At 39.4% G+C, this 27,666-nt stretch overlaps 1 protein-coding gene across 1 annotated transcript in view; it reads left to right on the top strand.

Moving 5' to 3' along the window:
* The window catches only part of cftr (CF transmembrane conductance regulator), a 132,868-nt gene that overhangs the window by 21,072 nt on the left and 84,130 nt on the right, over positions 1–27,666 (top strand). Inside the window, 11 exon segments of the mRNA XM_030135578.1 lie at positions 3,372–3,483; positions 5,132–5,347; positions 15,544–15,633; positions 18,483–18,646; positions 20,361–20,486; positions 21,786–21,853; positions 21,856–22,031; positions 22,159–22,255; positions 26,271–26,297; positions 26,300–26,445; positions 26,514–26,705. Coding sequence (XP_029991438.1) covers positions 3,372–3,483; positions 5,132–5,347; positions 15,544–15,633; positions 18,483–18,646; positions 20,361–20,486; positions 21,786–21,853; positions 21,856–22,031; positions 22,159–22,255; positions 26,271–26,297; positions 26,300–26,445; positions 26,514–26,705 — 1,414 coding nt within the window.

Raw genomic sequence — 27,666 nt, 5'->3', positions numbered from 1 at the left:
GGTTCAACCCTAAAGTTAGACAGATTTACTCAAATGTCTGCATTTAATTCGACTGCATACTACTTATAAAAGTACTTATACTCTACTTATATTTTGATGCCTTGTAAATGAATAAACAGTATTAGGTTAGATTTTTTTTATTAAAAATTGAAACAAAACAAAAGGTGCAAAAAAAACAAAAAACAAAAAAACAAGGTGCCTTGAGATTAAAAGGGAAATAAACACGTGTTAAAGGTTCAGGCTTCTGGACCAGGGTCTGGACCAGATGATCCAGGGCAGCTGGTCTGGAACTCCATGGTCCCGGCCCCTTTTCACTTTCCTACATGAAGAGTAATAAAAATGCTAAAATGAATAATAGAACACATGATGACAGATTCCTACTATTATGTGACATGTGACATGTCTGACCTGGGCTGTTGTCAACAGCAGTAGACGATGGACCAGCACACAAATGAGCTGCAGGTTCGGAAAAAGAGGCGAGTCTGTCCGGTCCATTCCAGGTGGAAATAACAGAATATAAAGAATAAATCAGTGTTCAGCTCACGACAACGACATGAATGCATCCAGTTCTCTGATTTAGGTTTAGTGTCAGACTGTTGACCAGTTAGTATTAGGTTAACCAGACTTCACTTTTGACTAAACAGCTGGTGCTGCTGACTACTGTTACAGAAGGGAATCAACTAAACAGTGAATATTTCTGTGATATGCATACCATCGGTTTGTTCGACAGTTGGATCCACTGTGACCGTTGTGGTACTTCAGTTTCTTTTAATCCTGCATAAATTTCTTTGGCTTTTCTCGTATTTCTTTAGACTTGTGCCTTACATGTATTTGGCTCTGACAGCTTTTACTCGAACCTCGCTTTCATATCGGCGTTTCAAAGTTCATCTGAATTTCCTTGTCATCTGTCCACTTGTAGCTTCTCTTTTGGCCCATTTTCCCAGTTATCAAAATACAAAGCTTGTGTAAATTAAATGAATGAATTAAATATTGGCGGGTGAACAGAATGCGGAAATGCTGCCAGTGTAGTCCACCACTCCGTGTTCTGCAGCACAGAGCTCCACCCCTTAGAGTTCCTGGTAATCTGGAAAGTACTACCTCCCTACCAGGAAGTTCTTCGGGGTAAATTCAGGGCCAGGGGAAAGTCATTTATCTGGGTAATTTTCAGTGGAAATACACCAGGATTCCAGGAACTTTGAAAGTTCAGGGTAATGCAGAAAGTTCCTACAAAAGTTCCTGCGGTGGAAAAGGGCCTATAATTTCCAAAAACATTAGCAGGAACTTTTATTACTAGGAACTTATTTATCTGGGTAAAAGAATTCCTGGTAACCTGTGTGGTTTGTGCTTCTACTGCACTTCAAAGTTCTTTAAAATGTATTCAAATCAGTTTGCTTCAAGCCACTGGCTCGAAGTCACACTAAATGTCTTTTGACAATATTTGGCAAATACACTGTACAGTGTATTACAGGATGTTCAGCTCACTCCTACAAGTGCATTGCATCATCTGTTTGGGGTCGAGGGAAAGTTTTAATTATCCATGTAATTTTGATGGAAATGTGCCAAGGTTCTCTAAAAGTTCCAGTGGAAAAGTAGCTAAGAAAGGAACAACCTGGTGTACAGTTTCTTTGTCCTTATAAAACTCTGCTGAATGTAGTATTGCTGTTCTGCAAGCTTGTAAAATGGATAAAATCTGCTCAAAATCATCTTGGCACATAATATCATGCACATAACACACTGCAGTAGTTACATACTGTCTGTGCATGACCAGGTTACATGAAATCTATGAGTCACAAAGTAACCTAGAAATGTGCAGGGTGTGTTTCATTCGTGCCCTTTACAGGTGTTTACATCAACAGACCAGCGGCCATCTTTGCCTCAGAGTCAAGTTAAAATATGGGCTGGCATTTAAACAGAGTTAGACATAAACCAAAGCTGTGTATCCCAAACAAACAACCTGATAAATGATGACAGACAAGGTTAACTTTGCCTTGCTCTTTCAGTTTGTCTTTGGTCGTCTGAGATTCCACTAACCCTTTCATTTCATGTTTTTTCTTTAATTTTGAGTTAATTTATTACATGTTTGTGACAATTTCTTTGTTTTTGTTTTTTGTTTGTGTTTTGTGTTTAAAATGCAAATTAATTCTGAACTTTTGATCAAATAAACTCATCTCCATTTTTGAGCCTCCTTTCTTATTATTTACTTAGAAAGGCATTGACGTTAACGTGCCTGTGTCTTGTTTCTTCCTTTCCTACATTGCCTCATACATTTTGTTTCACTGTGGCCTCTCCTCGGGTCGCCCAGGGCTCTACGTCATGCTGAACGGTGCCAACAAGCCAGTTAATGTATATGGGTGTTAAAAAGTCGACCTTTACAAAGAGCCTTGTGCCCACCGGCTGATGAATGAGCTGCTGGGTGATTAAGCTTTCTTTATTCCGATCAGGCAAACAGTGAGGGCTTCTGGGAATGTGAACTTTACCTTGTCTTAAAGCATGCTGTGTACCCTCGGTCTCTTTATCACCATCCCTTCACTTCAGTTCAATTAGTCTATGTGATGTGAGCAGGATTTCACAGTGGTTTAAAGATAGATGACGTAAGTAACAGGAGACCTTATGCTAATCTAGTAAAGACACCAACATATAGATAGATAAATATGTTGTTTATATGAGCATTGCCCTTATTTTCCATCTGAATATGGTAAAGCTGTGATGGGTTGGGAAGTTGACAGTGTAAACAGCTCAAGACAGGTCCATCTTTGTCTTTTGATTTTAGTTAAATCATGAGTTAAAACAGAACTTTTTTGTTCGCTCTCTACTGATTTTTTTTTTTTTATATATATATTATTGTATTATTATATATTATTCAGGAACTTGTAGAAAATGTTCCTCTTGTTAAGTTTATTTGTTGTGATGTAACTGACTTTTTTTCAGAGCATGAAAACAGGTCATTCATCTCAGCTGCAGAGATGCTTTTATAATTTGGCTTTCAGAAGACAAATATGGATTAAAGAATTGTTGTTTTCAGGAGTTAGAAAACCCTGTAGGTCAGTGTTTGCCAACTTTCTTTAGCTCAAAGCAATCACCAAAACCTACAAAAAAAGAGTTTGTCTCTCCCACTATCAAAATGGTGTCTGAAAGTCTCTTCATGTGTGTTTTTTTTTTTAATCATTTTGTACCTTACTTAGTTTTTGTGTTACTATCTTACAACTGACCCCTCTTATCTACATTTGCCTCCACTTCAGACTGCTGGTTCTCTTTCAGACTGCAGATGAACAGATCCTCCTAAGTAGCACCTGGGTGACATTTGGCTGGTTGTTTTGTGTGTTATTCTCTAACCTGCTCTTTAAATGTGTCGTAACTCTGTTCTCATGCAGAGAATGGGACAGGGAGGTGGTGTCGGCCAAGAACAAGCCTCGACTGATGAGAGCGCTGGCCCGATGCTTCTTTGGCCCCTTTGCCTTCTTTGGCATCCTTCTCTACCTTGGGGTGAGTCTGGAACCAAGCACCCACATTCAACTGGAACCTGTGACTTTTAAGAGCTTAAAACATGAATTATTCATAAAGCACTGAATGGTTGTTTTATTATCTATATTTATACAGAACTTTTAAAATCCAGTTTGCAAAGTGTGTTACAAATGCAGCCAAATAAATAAACAAGTCATAAAATCAACATATTTTAAGCCCTTGGGTTCATATGTGTGTCTCAAAATTATGAGACACTATAAAACTGCACACTCTGAGGAAAACACTGAAACCCAAACAGAACCTAAACCCTCTAAAGGTCTTCTGGAACATCTGAATGAAAATAAACTGGTTCTTGCAATGGTGAATGGTTTGATTGTTGATGGTTAAATTTACTGAAATCTACTTCAGTAATCGATTTGAGTATGTTTGTAAGGGAAATAAAAGTATAAATTCCAAAATTTTTTGACATTTTGTAAAAAACTGCTGATATAAACCCACATTAAAACTGCTCATTAGAACTTTTCTATGGTAGATGGTGTTTCCAGTTGTGTCGCCCTTGTTTTTTTTGCTGTGACTTTACATTGCTGGCTACAGATAATTGGAGCTTAATGTTTGCAACATCCAAAAGTTAGATAACCTGATATCCATCTATATTAGAGGCTAAAGTAAAGGGACAGATTGCTTACATTCTGGGTAGTTGGGTGCTGCATCTGTGGAGTTTTTTGTTTGACAACCACCACATATGTGACTTTCTCTAAGTTGGACATGCACCTTTTAAGGAGATAGTCCACAGAGATGCAGCTTCTTGACACACAACCATCCCTGGCATGTCGCACTGCTGTGTCACACACCTCAGTGTCCACAACTTATGGGAAGGTGATGACAGCAGCTTTTATTCTGAACCAGGTTTACATTATGACAAGTACAGGTATTGTTGTGACTGACTGAAATATGTTAAAGAGTTATGTGAAAGCAGAAAAGATGAGGTCCTGGCTGTGTTGAAAAAATCTTCAGGCATTTCAGCCATTGTTTTAATGTATTTTGTGTGCTCTGTTAATGTATTTCAAGTTTCATGTGACAATATTTTATTCTTGTATATTGACTGGCTTCATAGCCACATGAGTAGGTGTCAATATACTGTTTACAGATGTTGAAACCCACGTTTATTAAATCTGTCAAATAGTTTGGCTGTAATACTTACAATTACGGGCAGTTTAACCCCTTAACATTGACTGTTGCAAATTTGCATCAAACCATGTCCATTACGGTATCAGCCAGCGTATTCCACCAATGCTGATTTGAGAATATTCGATAGTCAGGACACTGAAAATAATTTTGTGGCATCAATAAAACCATCTCCATCTCCTGAGATGGGAGTTTTATTCCGTTTTCATTGTTCAAATTTGCATAATACCCAACAGACATAATGGTCAATAGTAATCTCTATTTTATGTGCTATCATCAAATTAACAGTCTCCATTTAATTAAGCATCTGCTTGAATGTAAAAACACTAAATACGTTTTTTTTAATATACTTGTATATAAATTCAGACGTTTGCTAAAGAAATATCTATGAATGTGCTCTGTTGCTGTAACCTCAATGAAATAAGTAAATAAAACCAGTTTCGATCCATTAATCCAGTATGTTATTCTTCATGTCTTGGCACAGGAGGCTTCAAAGACGGTGCAGCCTCAGCTTCTGGGTCGAATCATTGCATCTTTTGACCCGTTCCATGCTCCAGAACGGAGTCAGGGTTACTACCTGGCTCTGGGTCTCTGCCTCCTCTTTGTGGCTCGATTCCTCCTGTTGCAGCCAGCCATCTTTGGCCTGCACCACCTGGGCATGCAGATCCGTATTGCCCTCTTCAGCCTCATATACAAGAAGGTACACAGACAGCTGTTTTCAACTCTTATCTCTAATAAGACATTTCAAAGATATATTCTTAAATTCTTATAAATTCATTTTCATCATCTACAGAGTCTTTGAAATGTTTTGCAGATGACCATATTCTTTTTACTAAATTTCTTGCTCTTAGTCTGAAAAGGCAGTATTCTTAAACTGTAACATCATGAAAACTAATATTTCACTAATGTTTCTGTTTACTTGTGGATCACCATGTTCTAATCAAAAAGAGGATTTTTTTAGAAAAGAAAAAAATTGTAGTAGGCACTTCACCAGGTCAAAAAGCACCAAAAATGAATTTATTAAAGGGAGTTATGTGCTGAAGAGGCTGTTGTAAAAAATCATTTTTCAAAAAATAAATATTGCAAAGGCCCGCAACCTCATGGAGAGTTTGTGTAGTCAAAAAACATTGTCTATGGTGTAGCTGTAGGTAGTAAAGGATTTTTGTTTTTGTATCAGAGTGCCTTGGATTTGTTTCTGAATGTTGTAGTTACTTTTGAACATTAAGGATTGTTTATTGTGTTGTTTTCCATCTGTGTCGGACTGTGTGCACTAGACTGTGACTTAAAAAAAAAAAAAAAAAAAAAATCTGGCATAACGAAAGTTTAGGCCAGGAAAAAAAAACATTGATCATTAACTGATCTAACTGCCTCACCATTGAAAACTATTGACAGTTAAAAGGCATTACGAATGTCTGATGTCTGACCCCTTTCACTTATTGAAAATAGGATGACTCAAACATTGAGACCAAGTTACAAATACCTAGTCAGTGAATCACTGAATATTAAACTCAGAATTAATCAATAAACAAGGGACTCAACATGAAAGCATAAAATATCTATGTGGGAGTGATTTTTATCTTTTGTGCCATATGTTACTTTTCTTCAAAGTCAGTGTTTTCAGCTGAGAAACCTATTAACCAACGCTTCTGGTTAATTTAACAACGGTAATTTAACAAACAGATTAATTGGTCTATCATTAGTGGGAACACAGTCTCCCTTTTTAATGCTACAGGAAGTGAGAAAATGTTGGATCTGGTCTAGAGTAATATCAAAGAGGCATTCAAGGCAACACTCCGCCCCCACCTTGGCTCCTCAGATCATCTCTCTGTGATGCTGATTCCTGCATACAAGCCCCTGCTGATCAGGAAAAACCTAGTGTGAAGCAGGTGAGGGTTTGGCCTGCAGGAGCTATGGACATATGGAGCTATGGCATAGCTATGGAGCTATGGAGCAGGACAGCTTTGAATGCACGGACTGGGGCATGTTTAGGTCAGGTGCTATGGATATCCAGGGGTGTGCTGAATCTGTGTGTGCATACATCCAGAAATGTATGGAAAATGTTAGTTTGGTTACAAACGTCTGAACACAGGCCAATGAGAAACCTTGGATGCCCAGTGAAGTATGGGCAAGGCTAAAGACACGGAATGATGATTTCAAGTCTAGTGATATAGTGGCACTACAAAACAGCTAGAGCCAACCTGAATTGAGCCATAAGATTTGCAAAGCGTGCTCATGGTCAAAAAGTGCAGGACTTTTTCAACGACCCCACGAACACCAAAAGAATGTGGACGGGTATCCAAGCCATCACTGACCACAAAATTACCCCACACCCCATGTGAAGACATCACCTTTTGAAACAAACTCTAAACTTTTTTTGGGAGAGTTGAGGCACTTAACAACACTCCTGAGAGGAAATCTATTCCTTGGACCCAGGTTTCAGCTCTTTTCTCCCTGTACAAATCAGATGAACACATGAACTAATGAAGTTTCATGACACTGTGAAAAAGTAAAGCCAACTATGAACAAGAAAAGCACTCTGAGAGCGCAGACGTCCGCCAAGACAGATCTGCCCCCCCTCCCCCCGCGCCACCGCACCACCTCACCACCTCACCATCAAAATTTAATAATTTCTTCCTTGTGCCAGTATCAACATTTCCTGAAAATTTCATGAAAATCTGTTCAGAACTTTTTCAGTTATCCTGCTAACAAACAAACAAACCAACATGCAAACACACAAAGCAAAGTGATCACAATACCTCCTGGCGGAGGTAACTACTTGTAGAAACACTCCTATGAGCAACCAAATATCAAAATATTGTTGTCACAACAACAACTACAAGTTTTTTGCAGCAGTTTCAAAAGTCTAGTTTCCTCTCACTTCAGTTACAATATGCTAAAAGGGAATTATGGTAAGTATTGGACACTGAAACTAAAAAACATATGCAAATAGATATAGACAGTAAAAATGGGGTTCCAAGATGTGTTAACTTTGCTTTTATCTGTCTAAGACAGAGCTACTCAACTTCACATTGCTCATGGGCCACATAGAAAAATACCTCTGTCTGTGTGGGACATAAACTAAAAATTAACAATTAAATTTTTTTGACTCTATAAAAGACATTTAAATTGTCAAGGTAATATTCAGTAACAAAATATTTTAAATGCATTCCAGTAAAAGGACAATTTCATTAGGCTTTCTTAAAAGTAACATAAGATTTTGTTGACTGAATATTATACTTATACCCTTATAGATCTATTTGTGGTTGTTTTCTGTATTTCCCTCATTGACAGTAAAAAGCATAAGGCTAAATGTCGTTAGACAAAAAGATTGTCATAAATATCAAATTACAAAATGAGGCTTTATTCATAAAATATGAACGAAATGAACTGTATTTGTAGTAAATCACACAATGGTAAATATACGTACTGTGCACATTTCTTCTCTTGTTACAAATGAAAGTTTTATTTCAAACTTTTTAAAATGTTTTTCAAGCAATGTATTTAAGAAATTAACTAAGTTACATCAATGAATAAAGCAGGCATTATTCCCAAAAAGTAAATAAGTGAATAGATTGCTTATAAACCTGAATTGGCCTACTACTCTAAAAAATAAAGGAAAAATTAACTCTCACACATCTACAAGACAAAACAGTGCATATGTGACCAAAAACTAGCCATTGTAAAACGTAGCTGTTTAGTTGAGCAACTTTTTTTCCTGAGCCATGAGGTATAACCAAATGAAATTAAATAACTAAATTAGTCTGCTTTACTCACAGAACTCCGGCATCAATAGGCATGCCTGACCGAAGAGGCCAAATTCAAAACAATTGCACTCAGTGGAAATCAGGTCATTGTATCACATTTTTTTTACTTGGAGAAACAAAATCTAATTTATGTTGTATACAGCAAAAAACAAGTATAATGAAAATCACACAGGGTGATGATGCTGTAAGTGGTGTATGAAACACCAAACCTCTTGCAGTACTGTGCAACATCCCTAACATCAGCATTATATGGATTCTCCACCATTTGAATCATTAGCACGACCACCTGTTGGCCAGCTAAAACGACTGGCACAGGCAAGTTCATCCAAATATTGAACACAGATGGCAGTGTTATGGCCAGCCCACTTGTCAGGGCCATCACAGCAGGTTCAAATGAGACACAGCACAATTGACTGACTTCTGATTGTTGATCTGGGAAGTAATAATAATAATAATAATAATAATAATAATAATGATAATAATACATCGGTTTTATATAGCGCTTTTCTAAGTACTCAAAGACGCTTTACAATAAACAGCCAAGGGGCAAACATACATCAAATGGGTAAACAGATACGGAATGGCAATCAAAGAACAAATACAAATACAGACAAAAAAAAAAAAAAGTATGAAATAAGAAGTGCGTAAAATCATTGTCATCAAGCTGGTCTTGATAAAGAGAGAGTGTCTCCATGAATGCAGAAACATCATTCACCAAGGCAGGCAGCAATTTGTTGTTTCCCTGGAGCTTCAGATTTAAGGAGTTAAAGTGTTTGGTTATGTCTGCCAGAAAACCCGCTTCCAGCACAAACTTCTCATCACTGACAAAACAGATTGGCATGCTTTCTCTGTGTAATGAATGAATCACCAGCAGCAAATCCACAAACTTCTTCAATAGAATGCCGCTGCTCAACCATCTTACTTCAGCGTGCAGTGTCAGGTCTTGATATTGTCTGTCATATTCTTCAACCAAGACGCGGAACTGTCTGTGCTTAAGAACATGGTCTCTAATGAAGTTATCAACTTTCATCTGTTACGGCTGTATCATGAGCCAAACATAATGATGGACACAGGACCACAAGTAACAAAGATAAACTAAGGTTTAGTGAAACAATAGAAAACTCAGTCAAACCGAAACATAGACCAAACTTCTTGATATAAGCACCCGAGTGTGCTGCTGAAGCTGGTGGCCTGTAAAGCTGGAACAGAGAGAGAGAGAGAGAGAGAGAGAGAGAGAGAGAGAGAGAGAGAGAGAGAGAGAGAGGGCCTGCTTATACCATTGTCAAGCTGGTAAAGGTGGACTGGTAGGAACCCACTCGAAGCTTTCAAAAGAAAGCTGGATGTAACACCGCTTTACCCATTGTTACTTTCAGTTCACCACCTTTAAGTTTACAGCATGTAACAGCAGTTTTCTTCCTGTTTGTCATCTACTTTATGAACAAGCAACGTTGGGCAAATTACTTTTAAAAAGCAATTAGTTATAGTTACTAGTTATTTTCCCAAAAAAGTAATTGAATTAGTAACTGAATTACCCCTTCATAAATGTAATTAGTTATCAGGGAAAGTAATAATTGCGTTACTTTTTTGAGAAACCTTCAAATATGTAAAAGAATTCAGATTTTGAGTGGGTGTCACCGGCCAGATGCCTAGAGTAGAACAGCATAGGCGGGTACTTCATTTAACTTAATATTTATTGGACCTCAAACCATAACAGGTAAACATACTGTAGGCCCTAATGTCCTAATTTTTATTGTAGTTTTTTATTGTAGTTACTGCAATAAAAAATAGGACATGATAAAAATGTGAATGCAAAATTGTATTACCCTACCTGGTGTTTGTACACCTGAACTATTTTACAAACAAGAACTCAGTTCCTTGATTCGAAGCCACATCAGAATAATGTAAACAATAAAAAAGTGTAAACAATAAGTGTGAACAAAATTAAAGACATCCCTGAAATAATAAAGCAGTGTCATCCTTTGTGGGTTCTAAAGCCTGTCCTTTTTATCCTTTGGCAAATTTGAGTTAAAGCTGCGGGAGACTTTCGTCACCAATTTTTCATCAAATCTGTAAAACCCCAGTCATAGCCTAAGTATCACGAATCCGTAAGTCTTTCCGTGATTACTCACTTGATTCTCTTCTCTCACGGTGAACCATTCTGAAGTGTACTCCATCATAAACAAACCATTTGTTTACAAACAAAGATAGATAGATAACTCAGGCATCTTCAGAGTTTTGTCACGACGTGCATTGTGGGAAGCGGAGGTTCACACAGCTGCCTGGCAGCGGCAGCAGCAGTGCAACCCTATGATATAATATGGCTGCACCAAAAACTATGTGGAAACGGCTGAAATGCGAAAATGGTTGGAGGGGAGCGGAGCTCTGCCTTGCAGCGGCAGCTGCAACAAACACGACGTGGAAATGGCTGGAGCTCTGCTTCCCTCCAGCCGCTTCCGCGTCGTGTTTGTTGCAGCCATATGATATCATATGGTTAACGGCCACTGCTGCTGCCAGACGGCTGCACGAACCTCCGCTTCCCACACAGCATGTCTTGACAAAATTCCGAAATTCCTGTTTGTAAACAAATGGTTTGTTTATTGTGGAGTACACTTTGAAATTGTTCACCATGAAGGAAGAGATTCAGGTGAGTAATCATGGAAAGACTTACAGATACGTGATACTCAGGCTATGACTGGGGTTTTACAGATTTGATGAAGAATTGGTGACGAAAGTCTCCCACAGCTTTAAGGAAGACAAGTGATCTAACTTTTGCTGTCTTGAGGCGACTTCCCTCTGATAATATTAGTCCTGTCTTAGACAACACTCTTTCAGATGGAACTGATGTTGCCACTAAACAGAGCTTCTTAACCATGGCTTTGGTAAGGCTGGAGTAGATGAGGGCCCGGCTTTTCCACCACATAAGGGGATCTGCATTTTTAGGAGGAAGATGCTTGTCCAGTTAATCCTGCATCTCCATTTTTTTCAGTCATTAATATCTACTAATCCCTGATACAGCGGTAAATGTGGCTCCAGTCCAGTCTGTTGGACTCAGGCGGCGCTCACTAACTCCTCCCCTAAGTTAGCTTCGCATATAGCTGCGTGAATGGGGTGTACTGTGGACCACTCAAACTCAGAGATGTCATTAGTCATTCACGTGAGAACAACTCAAGCCACTTTTACACAGAGATACCGGAAAAAGGCAAGATGGTGATCCCACATTTTTCCCACCATTGACCAATTTACACAGCCAAGCCAAAGGAGTAACAGAGGTGAGACAGGCTGGACTTCTACACAGTGGACCGGCATTCCGGAATCAAAGGGGCAGTGATACAGCACAGTGTATAGTGCACATATGGAGGCACTGGGATGGATTCTTTTTTTTTTTTTTTAACTTGTCTTGTCCAGCATCATAACAGCAGAATGGTGGTCTGGCTGCCTTTTTGTGCTGAGCAAATTTGCCTTGCCAAGGGAAACTTCATAAAGTATATGAGGCTCCCCTTGATATTCTACTGTCTTTATTTTGAGTTTTGTTGAACCGCATTCTGATGCTGGACCTGACATGAAGGAACAGGGGGAAGGCGAAGAAAGGGGGAATGGAGAAGGGGAGAGAGTGAAGGGGAGAGAAAAAGGAAGAAGAAAGTGGCAAAGATCCTCAAAAGAACATATGAACAATACTAACAATAACAACCATAGTGATAATTACAATGGTAACAATAACTAGAACCAGAACTGAGTAAAACTAGGCAGAAGAAAAAAAAATACAATAAAGTAAAATAAAATAAATAAGACCTATTAAATGAACAATATAAGAAAAGAAAACATGAACAGAATATCATAAACGACAGCACAAATAATCCCAGCAACAAATCCACACAACATCAGTTGTTCACATTAATCTCTCACAACACAGTGACTCAGTGTAAAGCAAAGAGAAGAAGGTAAAGAGAATGAGGTGCACTCAGTGATGAACACAGCCATGCAACCACAACTGCACCCCTCCAAGAACCAGGGACCAACAAAGAGGCCCCCCTAACGAGAGCTGACAGTGTGTCCGCCTTGAAGATGGCCGAGGAAGGCCCCAGCCGGAGGCCCCACAGCGGTCAAGCACAGGCCTCAGGGGGCCAGGGATGCCAGCCGCGGAGCCCCACGAGTCCAGGGGGCACCCACCCCCTGCTCCCCTGGGCCCCACCCAGCACACCGGGAGACCAGGCCGTCCCAGACAGCCACCCACTGCAGCCCAGTACACACCCCGATGCCCTGGCCAAGCGCCCTGGGGACCTGAAGGCAACGTAGGCAATTTGGATATAAGAACAGCTTGCAAATAAACGGCTCACAACTACAAAATAGGTTCTTATCATTCACTTAAAAGAGCTGTTCAAAAGACTTGAGTCCGTTGCAAACGTCACACCTCTAGTGCCTGGCTGAGTGAGCCAGGGGCTCGTTTCTGGGTTAAATAGTGAACACAGCCGTTTTCGCGCCCTTCAGCGCAAATAGTGAGCTAACGATGGGTTGGCGAATGCAGAGGCTTAATGGACGCAAAATCCGTTTCTGCTCTCATTGTGTTTGCTGTACCATCATTAGCTCACTATTTGCGTTGAAGGGTGCGCTAAAAAGGTGCATTCACTATTTAACCCAGAAGAACGCCTCCACTCTCGCTATTTCCTTTCATCTGAAAGCATTATGGTTACAATGAAGAATTATTTTAGACTATCTGTGACCCCGGACCTCCTCCCTCACCTGTCTGGATGGACCTCCTCACCCTCATCTGACTATAGATGTACTGTACCCCCCTCAACTGTCTGCATGTGCAGACAGCACATGCACCCCACTGAACTGAACTATTTACACATACCGTGCATCCAGCTGGATGTATAAGGATGACCCAAGTTATTCCACACTGGTGTCTTTGACAGAACTCTAAATAGTAACTGTTGGTCGTACCCACGCCGAACAACAGGACAAACAGATTGCGTAGAAAAACTGAACTCTGTTCCGTTCCTCTCGTCCACGCGCTCATATCTTGTTACACGCGCGCACACACACACACACATAACCGCTGGTATGTGTGGCACTGGTTCACTGGCTCTGCCCCCATATGGTTCTCATTCATTCAGTCATTCATTCATCTATCAAAGCCACAAACACTTTGTCCTGAACTATTCTATATTTATCTAAAAATCGATAGAGAATAAAATTCAGTGAGCAGATCAATCATCACATGGTAAATTCGTTTTATCAGTGCAAAATGTCCATGGGAATAATCTGATATCATTAAAGATTTTGTCAAACTTGTGTTAAACATCTTCTTTTCCAAATGTAAATAATATTTCAAAGGAAATACATGACAGAAACGAAGTGAAATGAACCTACAAGAATACATCCTCATTCTAACGTGGACCTCAGAGGTCCGTGTTAAAATCAGCCCTGGAACAAAGAACTGGGCGAGCACACATTTTTAACCAACTAGCCCAGAAAGGGGATAACGTATTTTACATTGCGTTGGTGTTAACGAACTAATGCGCAAATGCATTTTGTGTTGTGTTGGTTGTTAACAAACAAAGAGTGAGCCCAGAAACAGGATAGCGCAAAATGCGTTAAATTGATGCATTTTGCGTTGCGCTGGGCTTTATGATTTAACGAGCTAGTGTAGAAACGAGCCCCAGGTTGGATAACAGCTGTTAGATGTCAGTGCATAATACTGCACCACATTTCACTGTTGGTAACAGTAACAACGTTGTAATGTTTCAAATAGAAATTAATTAGATTACCTGTTACTGGAAAACCAAAACAGTTGTGGTAATGCTGCAGAGTAGACCATTTGGGAATGGAATGACTGTTTCTGGCAATGAAGGCACACTGGCTTGTTATTTACTGCCACAAAAGCAAATTCATCCTCACATGACTGCTGAAATGCCTTGTTTTCATCATACAATTTATGTTTAAGTTTGCTGCCAGCAACCATGAACTCTGCGTCTATGGATTCTTCTTCTTGAGTTTTATTGGTGGTTGGCGAATAAGATAGTGGTGCATTACCGCCACCAAGTAATATACTTCCTCAATTGGAACACTCACCTCGCTGTTGTCAGTAGGTCAAGCATCAACACAGTATGCACAATCGCCCCCTGATGTTAGCATGTCAGAAACTATCTGTTTTCACTGAAAGTAGAAAAATATGTATTTATTGCTGACAATAAGCCACAGGCCACACAATTACAGCATGCATGCTGTCCACAGGCTGCGGGGTGAGTAGCGCAGGTCTAAGAGAAAGTCACCTTCCACAACTGACAAACTAGTGGGCAGTCGTACATCAGAATCAGAATCAGCATTATTGGCCAAATTTGTGCACACAAATAAGGAATTTGACTCAAACATAAGCTCCCACATGTTGTAGAATAAATATATGTATAAAAATACAAAATAAAGAATAAGAATTTTTTGCAAAAATGTACTAATAGTGTGACACCAAAAAGTAAACAACAATACTGCAAGCAACTGCACTCTTTTAATACCCCTCGGCCAAATATAGTGTAAGATTCTGTTGAAAGCTGCTGCCGTATAATTTAGATTAGATTACCTTTGTGTAAAACGTATTACATACATATTTGTATTTGAAAGTACTCAGATATTATAACTGCACAAGGCTGTTTCAAGCAGACAGTAGTAAAATTTTGTCATGTTTAACAACCAATATGTTCTCACATGCTCATTTTTCAATTGAGTAGAACTGAGTAGATGTAGTGGTCCTTATTTCATTCTCATTAATTTAGTTTACAACAAAAACAAGTGAAGTGGTTGTAGCGATGAGGCTCAGTGGAGCTGTTTTTCGATGAACTATCATCCAAACAGTTGTTTCTTAAAGTCTCTCTTTTAAGTATCCATTGTCAGAACAAAACATAACAGTTCAGCGGATACTCAGAGAGCTGTGCGGGCATTTGTCAGCTGTTTGACTCTTCTGTTTGATCTCATTACTTTGACAACTTGAAAACCCCAGAAGTCCAGCAGTGGAAATCCACAGGCTGGTGTGAGAGGTGTAGTAAAGCAGTGTCAAAGGACAGCCACGTGCCGCCGGATTTATCCATTTCATCGTTTCTCTTTTGTGCTTCAACCTACCCCTGACCTTTGACCTTTGCAGACACTAAAGCTGTCAAGCCGAGTGTTGGATAAGATCAGCACGGGTCAGCTGGTGAGCCTGATGTCTGCTCACCTTAACAAGCTGGATGAGGTGAGAAAACGCTGAAAAAATTTACTTTTATGGCACCTTCACACTAAATGCAGTTCACAATCCTCTTCACAAAGACATTACATACACTAAGTGCTTGTCATAATATGGACATGGGTTGAGGAATGAAAGTAGTATGATTAATGTAACAAGACAGCGAGTAATAGCAATTTTTAAAAATAAAGTAAAATAAAATTTAATTAAATTGTTTTTCTTTTTCATATTTGACTTTTTCAGTTATTAAAAGTAAAACCTTATTTTGGTTTGCGTAGATGCTGACCAATGTTAGATGAAAGTATGTGTGACACAAAATATTATAATATAGGAGTATATTTAACATAACCATTATATAATTTACAAAGCCATTGTTATTAAGTGTCCCATATTGTGCAAAAGCATTTTATTCTTGTTCACAATGTTGTTGGACATTAACAAAATATTTTTTCCACTTCTAGTCTTAGTTCTGATTTTAGTTAATGTGTAAATTCTCATGACACAGTGAAGAAACATTTGGGTGCTTCTATGAAACTGGTACCTAAAAACAGGACATGGTGGCTAAAAATTCAAACTAGATGTGAACTAATGTTATGAAGCAAGTTTGGAAGCACTTTGGGTCTATTTTAAAAATGAATACTTATTGGGATAAAAGAGAAACTATTTTTCAGATAAAACAGCTTTGGAACATAATGAGCATTAGAAACACCAATAGGCCATGATCGGACTGAGCATTAAACTGCATCTATTTCTTCGTAAACTTGAATATATTCAGTGCATATTAAGATCCGATCCCTTATGTCTCATTCTGGGATGGGACATGTCCACATTCTGAATCAGTCGAAACAGAAATATATCCTAGGATGCATTGAAGGATTCAATATTCCTACTCATTTGGAGTTTGCGTAGATGAGAAGGACTGAATACCGAACACTCATATGAAAGTGTTTTAAAGACACAAATAAAATTCCAAAAAGTCCACAAAACATGCATTAGAGTTCTTATTATATGCAGTGATGCATGAGACATAAAAAGGTCAAATATCCACAGCTCATAATCCAGCAGACATTCATAATCCTAAAATCATAAAATTCAATCATCAGTGAAGCATATGTCATCAAGAAAGCCAATTAAACAAATAGAATGGTAAATGTTATCATTGATATTTAAGGTGTATTGAATCATCACTTCGTGTCATTAAATTTGCAGATGTATCTGCTATGTTCTAGGCCTGCTGTTCCGCAAATGTAGGTTCAAGTCCGGATCAACAGTTACAGAATGCATACAAATAATGATATCAAATTCATTTTATGGATGGATGGAAGGATGGATCTTTAAAAATACATTTAAAAACATATTTAACACACACACACACACACACATACATATATATATATATATATATATATATATATATATATATATATATATATATATATATATATAAAAATTGGGTAGGAGATGTAAGAGACAACAAGAAAAAAAAACTTGCCATGATTTTCAGAAATATTGTTGTGACAGTGGAAGAGTAGGTAAAAATGTAAACATTGTGGCCATTCACAATGTATTCTAAATTGTATCTATTACTGAAAATGTTTTGGCTACAGATGTTTATTTGCATATCTAGTGGAGCACACAGTTAATGCCAGGTCTGAACAATACAAACAGTTTTGATTACATCTGGTAGTGAGTGAGCAGTCAGTTCAAGTGTAAAATCTGCTGTAGCAAACCCCCAGAAGTGCTCCTCATGAAGGGTGCAGTGTATTCGCTGAGCCATGTCCAGGCCAGGTGATAATTGTGTGAAGCAGGTAACGGAGTGTTTCCACATTCAACGATACAGTGAGAACTGAGGCAACACTGAGTTCAGCTGCACACAAACACAGTGCATACCCTCCAGCTATGCCACGCTGCATACCTGAACAGCTCATTGCATGCAGCTGGTTGTGTTTGTTTACAGTATGTGTGTGTTTGTATTGTTGAGTAATTGTCACTATATGAACACAAAGCTGGGCATTGACTAATTGAATGGGTTCACTGAAGCAGTGAGGTGTTGTCGCTCTGTTTCTTTGTCCTGAATGTAGATAAAAAACTTTATCCAACTACATATGAATACAAATGGTTTCTTTAAATGGGAAACTGACTCTAAAACAGAACACCAGTTACAATGAAAAATGCAATACAACTAAAAGCAAAAGACAATGTTCATGAAAGTTTTGCTCCAAAGTTTACAGTTTATTATGATCAAGTATAATATATATTTTTTGGTTTTTTAAATGATGTGGTGTTATGTAAATCTATCAATCTTTTCTCAGAAGACCTAAAAAGCTAACACTGCACAACAGAACTGCGCAATTTACTGAATCCCTTTAGATTAAATAATTGTACAATGCTGCATTTTGAACGTTTGGATTTTGGATTTGATGTATTCTATCAAATTATGTATGTTTTACATATTTCCTATTTTAAGTTTGTATGTTTTAGTTTGAAAAAGTACACAAATCAATAATATCAGTAAATGGTGCCTTTTCCGTAATAACGAAATATTCTCTAATGCGCAATATTCTCCACAATACTCGCAATATGCATTTTTCATCAAGTCAAGCAGCTCCAACTAAAACTAACTAAAAACTCTAATAAAACTAGACAATTTCTCAAAGTAAAAATCTGAAAAGTCACGTATTCATTAAACTAAACTGAAAGACAAACTGAAAGAAGCAGCTGATGACAACTGGCTCCAAACCAGCTTTGGTGTAAACACCAGGCTGTAATATTCAAAACATCTCCCTATATGACTTGTTCAGGCAAAGTTATAATCACTGACCTTATGTCTCCTTTTGTTATCTGTATTTGTGTTTCAGAGTCTGGGTCTGGCCCACTTTGTGTGGATCACTCCTCTGCAGTGCATTCTCTGTGTGGGCCTGATCTGGGAGCTCATCGAGGTCAACGGTTTCTGCGCTCTAGCTGCTTTGACCCTGCTCGGCATCATCCAGGCCTGGCTCTCCCAGAAAATGGGACCTCACCGGTATGAAAACACCAACACACAAACCTACAGCCCAGCATAAATAACATCAGATATGAAGTTGTACATGTTCTGGTTGTTTGTGTCTTTGAGTCTTTGAGGAGGATTTAGTTGTGTAATCATTATGTCTGATTTCGATTGAGAAACTTTGTGAGTTTTCAGACTAATATTTTGTTAAATTCATCATATTTTACTACCATTACCTGAATTTAAATATACACACAAATGTACAACCCACATAGTTAATTGGTATTCAGTATGAGTCTCCACACTCACTAGGTCTGGCGCCATCTAGCATTTGCAATAGGACAAAAAATTTCTTGGGTTGTTTTTCTAGATCTTTAAGCAAATCACAATTGTCTTGGGTAGCAGGATGCAGTGGCAATGTCTTTGCAAATTTAAATGTTGGTAGAACATTCACATGAGAAAACATGTCATGTTATTAAATTGACTAAATCCTTACAAACCAAAACACCGCATAAAGATGTGTCAAAACTTGTCATTACCCCTCAGCACACTTCTGGTCAAAGGTAATCTTTTTGTCATCTGTCTGTCCGTCCATCTGTCCATTCAATGTCATAATCATATTATCTGAAGAATGCATTGTGGATAGTCTGTGGATGCATCTTGGCATGGAGCAGAAGCATGTTGAAAATAGGTGACCATGACCTACTTTTTCAAGGTCAAATGGCCTTGTGTTGTGCAGTTATAATATCGGAGTACTTTCAAATATAAATATGTATACTAATAGGTTTTACACAAAGACAACTAATTAATTTAAATTATAGGGCAGTAATTTTCAACAGAATCTTACACTATATTTGGCCAAAGGGTATTAAAAGTTATGTTTTTTTGGCTTGTGGTTGCAACTCAGTGGTTATGGTTCTGTCATGTATTTAGGACAACTTTCAAAAAATACTCAGGTAGAGGAAGGAGGTTGACAATCCTGACATTGCGCGACAGTACTGTAGTGCAGTGTATTCAACATATGAGGGGACTTAGTCATGAATAGGGATGGGTAGCTTTCACATTTAAACTGATATGGTACTAATTCTCAGTTCCTGGGAACCGGTACCAGTATACAACGGTACGCGTTTTCAGTACTTTTTTACCCCAATTCACCAGTCAATCTCCCTTCCTGAATCACCACCTTACTGTGTGGAGGGGTTTGAGTGCCCAATGACCCAAGGAGCTATATTGTCGGGGGTGTCTAGTCCTTGGTAGGCAAACTGGTCCTAGGTGATGGGCCAGAAAAAGTGTGATTCCTAACATGGATGACCACACAATGGACTCGGGTTCACTTGTCTAGATCAGGGTTACCGAGGCCCCACCCTGGAGCCAGGCCTGGAAGAGGGGCTCCTCAGTGAGCGCCTGGTGGCCGGGTCTTTGCTGATGGGGTCCCGGCAGGGCAAAGCCAAGGAGCAACATGGGTCCATACTATTGTGGGTTCAACATCCGTGGAAGGAGCCATATGGGTGCAATGTGGATAAATTGGCAAAGACAGCTAATTTACTTTGTTTCAGTGGGTTGAACAGGAGATTAAATAACGAAAAGAAAAAACAGTATCAATGCAGAATTTTACATAATATTGTGATTTTACACATGACTTTATAAAGAATAACTTTGTGTATTTTTTCTCCACTTACATTTACCATCATCTGTCACACCTACATGTTTTCATTGTTTGGCGGGTGATATGAAAGTGTGTCCTTTACAGAGCAAAGCGAGCAGGGATGACCAGCCGCCGTCTGGCTCTAACCTCAGAGATTGTGGAGAACATCCACTCTGTGAAGGCGTACGGCTGGGAGGAGGTGATGGAGACCATCATCAAGAACATCAGGCAGTAAGACAAGAAAACATTAGCATCATACAGGAAATATGTAGATATCAGACTTTATATCCAGCTTTACCTGTGACCTGTCTGGTTAGTACAGTTTTTTATTTAAAAATTTTTTTTTTTTAAAGTGTGATTGTTTGAGTTTGCGGTAGTCTTTTCTAATCTGTGAATTATATACCGTAGAGAAGCTGACATGAATAGTGACACAGACAGTTTACTGCTGTGTGTGGAGGCAACACTTTGAAAAAAACATCAAGCTGGATATCCTATATTTAGACTACTTTCAGTAGTTTACCTTGCTGTCAGACATCCTTTTCTGATGGAAACTGAGCCCATCACATTGCTTTCTTCATAGCCTCCAGACTCCTTTGAGAAAAACAGTCATTTTACTTCACTGGCCTCCCCTTTATGCTTTCTACAAAAGATATCAGCTCGACTTGCCTTGTTTGGTTCAGTTTTGACATGAGGACTCATCCATTGCAGGTACAGTCCTCCCTCAGCATGGTTGGTAGTAATGCAATGTAAAAAAAATTGTGACATCTTCAGTGCAACTACAGTGCACAGTGACAGAACGATGGAGGTGGAGAAAATTAAAAACTCTAAGTTATATTTCCAAATAAAACATTATTTTTTGAATATGGGAATCTGCGGTCAGTCGATGAAGATAGTGTCGACTTGAAATGTGATCTCTTTCCTGTGATTTCCTGCAGCTTGGTCCCACACCATGACATGATAAGACATATAGGTTCTGACCGTGATGATTCTGGATCAACCAGTCTATGTAGTTTTATATCCCATATAGGATCATTTTGGTCAGCTAGCTTGGCACCTGAATGACGGTGGTTGAGGTATCTGATGGTACCTGGTGCTTCCTCCACTGATTTAAGGAAATGCAAAAAAAATGCTGTGCAAGTCAAGTGGAAAGCAGTGTTTTTTTTTACCCATTGATTGCAGTTGAGTACCACTGTCCTCCAAAGTAAGGATGCCATTTCTCATTTTGCTCACCCATTAAGTAACAGCTGCAGTCAACATATTAAATGTATTCATGAAAACAATGTTGAAAGAAAGCAGCAGGAGCAAGGGGTTTGCAGTATGATGTAGACACACACTCACACAGTTATATTTAAATGATCTGTCATCGATATTTCAAACTTCTAGATGGATATTGATAGCATATGAATGCTTGCTACTAGGAAAACAGAATGAGTAAAGAAAAATGGAAACACAGACAGAACTGAGGCTGCCTCAGATACCTACGGTCTTAAGACTTAACCTTAGCTTGACCTTCATCCTCACCATCCTTAGGGACGAGATAACACTGACGAGGAAGATCGGCTCTCTGCGTTACTTCTATAGTGCCGCCTACTTCTTCTCTGCATCTTGGTCATTGTGTCCGCCATCGTGCCGCATGCGCTCAGTAAAGGCATCATCCTGCGTCGTATCTTCACCACGGCATCATACTGCATGGTGCTGAGGATGACCCTGACCCGACAGCTGCCAGGATCCATTCAGATGTGGTACGACACGCTGGCTCTGGTCAAGAAGATTGAGGTAAATTCAAAAGAGATATGTTTTCAGTTTATGCTATCAGGAACTTGAGATTCAAGCATACAGTGTAGACATGATGTGATGATGTTTCTGACTATGTTTTATTTTTCTTTCTTTTATTTTTCTTCAGGAATTTTTGTTAAACGAGGAATACAGAGTGTTGGAGTACAACCTGACCACCACCGACCTGGAGCTGGTTAATGTATCTGCCTCCTGGGATGAGGTTGGTTTTGTTTCTTTCAATATATCTTAATGTATGTAGAGCAGATGTGTTACCTTGTTTTGTTTCAACTTTTGGTGTGTGCCTCAGCCAAAACAAGAAAGTTAGACTTCGTCGTGGGATTGGTTTGTGTGTTCAGTTTTAATCCAGCACAGCATTTTAAAACCAGTTTTTCACTGCATTTGTTCATCATTTTCCTGTCGTTCAGTCTGCTGTTTCAATCTGTGTTTTCGGTTTATCCAAATACAGGTGACAGGAAACAATAATAATAGAAACTTTGGACTCTTTTCCTGCATAAAATACAGACATAGATAGAACCCATTTCTGTGGAAAATGTTGTGAATGCTCCTATTATTCTTATTTCATATTGATTTGTCCAGTAGAATTTTTTTCTATATGGCTGGATATCATTGGTGGTATTAGCCATCAAATTTAGTATCAAGTAGAGCAGTTGCCTGAGAGCTCATGTTTTATTTACGTATCACTTTGCTCCAAACATTAGTTTTCAATGCAGGAAAAATCCTGCACTATGGTTTCTCACAGAGTGTAGCTTTATCTGCCTTACTTTATAATTAACCTTCCCTTCTGCCAGTATGTAGTTTTGAGAGTCTACTTCATCTCATGGATATATTATGGTCTGTTGATGTCATCTTTTTGCTTTGACCAGTTACTAGTCATGAAATTATTTTTCATCCTGTGAGAAAATGGATGTGTGTAATTGCTGGAAACTTGGTTATATGTTACTGGAAGAATCTGAGATTAATCCAAGTAAGCACAGACGTGTCACTGTAAATAATACACAGACTCACACAGAGACCTGTTTGGCTTGAAAACTTATTTGCTGATTGTCTGATGTCAAATTTGTCTAGGGAAACAATGGCGGTTTTTCAAAAAAGTATCGAGAGTATCATTAATGTCACTAAGTTTGTTGCTTGACTCACTGTAACAGTAAATGGTGCGTGCTGACAGTTAGTTTGCAAATAAATGACAAACAACAGTAACATTAACGTTTATACTCACCTTATCTCTTTGAGTTTGGTTGATTTCTATATTGCAGCTGCAGCTCAGACAGAGGCTGCTGATTCAGGGTCTGGTACTGCTCTTGTGGTTTCAGAGGATGATCAGTTGGTTTGGAGTCTGATCACGCACATATTGTAAATTGTAAATGTAGTTTTTGTGGTTAGTTTCATGTGCATCGCTGTACTTTTGAACTTTTTGTTGTAAAATTAATTCACATCATTGGCAACATGGCCAAGTAAGACTCAGTATTTTCAGTTCATTATCAGATTGTGGAGGAGTAAAACAGTCTGTGATGGGTCTCTACACTCCACACCACTGCTGTACTGAGCAGGTCACTTCAGCTGATGTTAATTGTTCATAGCAGTGAACTGACACCACTAAGCTGGTGTGTGTTTAGTGTTTCTCTGTTTATGCTAAAAGCTTTAAATCTACATGCTTTACAGGTAGAATTGTCATGTCTCAGCCTCAGTGGTAGCAGTTAGTAAAATCTTATCTATAGGCTGTAAACTTCAGCTAACAGGTGTGATTCATTGAACACCTGATACCGTGAGAAAACCACTGTCCAGCAGTGTGTGTGTTTTCCCATCACTTTGCATAATTAATGATCCCTGTGGTGTCACCAAACTTTGCCTTTGCTGGGAACTCTCTACATTCCCCTTTAGGATTCTGAACTGTGTTCATCACCTAATTCCCAGATCCTCCTCTTGCCTTCTCCTCTTCCTGGAATGTGCCATTGCAGATGAATGGGGGGGTGTGTGTTTCCTTTCTTTACTGTTGACAGCATGTACGTCAGCTCATTAGAATGAGAATCGCAAAGACAAACCTATACAAACCACAGCAAGTCCCAGACTTAGAGGAACGGTGACCCATAAAACGTCACAGAGGTCAATGATTAATCCAGCCACTCAGACAGAGTTCCCCTTTTTGGACAGCAAGGTGGGTTGGCCATTAATCTGTACCAAGGTGGTGACAGATAGGGTGAAAAAGGGCCATTGTGGGAATAATCTCAAATGCAGCATGACAAACACAAACTCTGATCCCTAAAGCTAAAACATAAAGTAGGCAGTGATGCAACCTCAGTACACATACTTTACTGAAGTCACAATACTAATACAGAATGTGAATGTAATGCCTTCCTCAGAAGTATGTAACCACCATGGTCAGTAAAACGGTTTACTAGAGATGTCATAATACCACTTTAAATGTCCAAATCCACGCCACAAACTTGCAAAGCTACTCATAAATAAACTGATAGTGTATACATATACATATAGATATTACACTGTGTAGATCAGTATCTCCCAAACTTAGGTTTAAGACCCAGAATGGGTCATACAACCTTGGGTTGCCCGTTTGGTTAAAAGTTATGGTTGACTTGCTTTATTATCTATACAGGGAAATTTGGTATCTGCATTTTACCTATCCTAATACACACACACACGCACACACACACACACACCACACACACACACACACACACACACACACACACACACACACACACACACACACACACACAGTACGTCACATTAGAACATAGTGTACATCAGGAGCTGTGAACTGCCATTGAAGGTAATCTGGGACCAGTCCAGATCTTAATCAGCACTGCGGTCAGAAAGCCCAAATAACCTTTCTCAATGGTGGGGAAAACCAGACCACCTGGAGGAAATCGGTGTGGTACGTAAGGAACAGGTAAACTCTACACAGAAAGGCTCTGGTCCTACTGAGAGTCAAACCTGGAAGCTTCCTGCTGTGAAGTGCAAGTGTTAACCACTAGCCACCGCCACCGTATGATATGGTGTTTCATTTTTGATTCTTTTTACAGCTTATTATGTTCTTTTTTATTTCTAATGATTGTTTTTTTCCCCTTGATTATTTTAAACTTTTTATTGGGTTGCCCATTTGATTATTATGATACTCATTTTGTTGCTATTTTCCTCATTCTCTTAATTATTTTGTTAGTTTTTGTTGATTTTGTCGATCTGATGCACTGCCTGTCAACATGAACATGTTCAGCGTCCATTCCATGTAAAGAGTAAAACAAATCAAAATGCTCTGTGACACAATGTCACATTCAGTAAAACACTGAGATGGTATGTCAGTGCATGATGAATTTTAATAAGCGAACAATTATTTACCGTAATATTGTAAATTTCTTATGACATCCTTAGAGTTCAGCCCATATAAAAATTAGAGGAAATGAAGCAGGCTCATTTTAGCCAGTGGTACTTGATTCTGTACCAGTTTTGTATAGAATTTAGCGTGTTGGAAAACAATTTGAGCAAAATTTAGATACAAACCAGACATGTTAAATCATAATAGAGTTACCTTTGGATATATAGCGGCGACATGGCGACACGGTGGTGCAGTGGTTAGCACTCGTGCCTCACAGCAAGAAGGTCCTGGGTTTGATTCCAGCACCAGTCGATGGAGGGTGGGACCTTTCTGTGTGGAGTTTGTATGTTCTCCCCGTGTCTGCGTGGGTTCTCTCCGGGTACTCCGGCTTCCTCCCACCATCCAAAGACATGCACCGATAGGTTAATCGATTAATCTAAATTGCCCATAGGTGTGAATGTGAGAGTGATTGATTGTTGATGTTCAGCCCTGCGATGAACTGGCAAAATGTCCAGGGTGTACCCCGCCTTCGCCCCTATGTAGCTGGGATAGGCTCCAAGCGACCCCCATGACCCTAGTGAGGATAAAGCGGGTTCAGATAATGAATGAATGAATAAATATTTAAAGAAACAAACAAAAAAACTTGAGGCGCTTTTGTCTATTTTGAAAAACAGTAATGAGTGAACATTTAAGTCATGTTGTTTATCAGGTAACTGATAAGCTGTTTTCTATGTCTTCCAGATATTCTGATAAAGTGTAAAACCTACCTACCTACTGTTCATGTGGATGATGAGGAGGATGGGGATTTATTCTTCTGTCTCATCCATTTATAGTCCAAGACTTTAGGATGAGAATTCACCTAAATTATGGTGGCTTTATCTCTGCAGGGTATGGTGAGCTGTTTGAGAAGATCAAGCGGAGAACAAGGCAAACCGACACCCAAATGGAGATGCTGGCCTCTTCTTCACCAACCTTTATGTCACGCCTGTCCTCAAAAATATTACCCTGCATCTGGAGAAGGGAAAGATGCTAGCAGTGGCAGGATCCACCGGCTCAGGGAAGGTATGTCTAACATCCAATAAAACTCTAGTCCTCTTCATACTTCACATTAAAGCCGTGGTTATCTCCAGAGCTCCCTGCTCATGATGATCCTCGGAGAGCTGGTTCCATCAGAGGGTAAAATCCGGCACAGTGGGCGAATTTCCTTCTCACCTCAGACATCTTGGATCATGCCTGGGACAATCCGTGACAACATCCTGTTCGGCCTGACGTACGATGAGTACCGATACACCTCAGTCATCAAGGCCTGCCAGCTGGAGGAGGTATTCTGAATTAGTTTCTTATCAGTCTCCCTTTTTCCTCTGTCTTTTGTGATCATCCCTGACACTGTGCAAAACAGACTGTAGTCCACTTTGTTCTCTTTTAACCAGGGGTGCGTTTCTGGGTTAAATAGTGAACGCAGCCGTTTGCATGCCCCTCAGCGCAAATAGAGAGCGAACGATGGGTCAGCGAATGCAGAGGCTTAATGAACCCAAAATCTGTTTCTGCGCTCGTTTCATTCGCTAAGCCATTGTTCACTCACTATTTGCATTGAAGGGTGCGCTAAACAGGTGCGTTCACTATTTAACCCAGAATGAATGCCTCTGCTCCCACTGTTTCCAGTCATCTTACAGCATTATGGTTAGAATGAAGAAGTATTATAGGATATCTGTGAGCCCGGATCTGTGACTTCCTCCCTTACCCTCACCTGTTTGGATGGACCTCCTCACCCTCATCTGACTCTAGATGGACCCCCTCAGCTGTCTGCACCCCCGCCACACACACACACACACGCACACTCTGAACTGAATTATTTACACATACATATGGTCTGGCTGGACGTCTAAGGATGACACCAGTTATTCTGCATTGGTGACTTTATTAACAGAACTCTAAATGGTCACTGTTGGTCGTAACCACGGCAACAACAGGACAAACAGATTGTATAGAAAAACGGAACTCTGTTCCGTTCTTCTCATCCACGCGCTCATATCTCATTAGGCGCACGCACAGGCACACACACCCCTGCTGGTGTGTGTGTCACCAGTTCACTGGCACTGGTCCCATACGGTTCTTATTCATTCATTCATTCATCTCTCAAAGCCACACACACTTTGTCCTGAACTAATCTACATTTACCTCCGCCAAGGAGGTTATGTTTTCCCGGCGTTTGGTTTGTCTGTCTGTCTGTCTGTCCGTGTGCAAGATAACCCGGACGGATTTGAATGAAAATTTCAGGAAATG

The sequence above is a fragment of the Sphaeramia orbicularis genome, chromosome 6 (genome assembly GCF_902148855.1).
Source record: "Sphaeramia orbicularis chromosome 6, fSphaOr1.1, whole genome shotgun sequence".
Taxonomy (NCBI): domain Eukaryota; kingdom Metazoa; phylum Chordata; class Actinopteri; order Kurtiformes; family Apogonidae; genus Sphaeramia; species Sphaeramia orbicularis.
The sequence above is the reverse complement of the archived record's forward strand: the minus strand, read 5'-3'. Positions and strand labels throughout refer to the sequence as shown.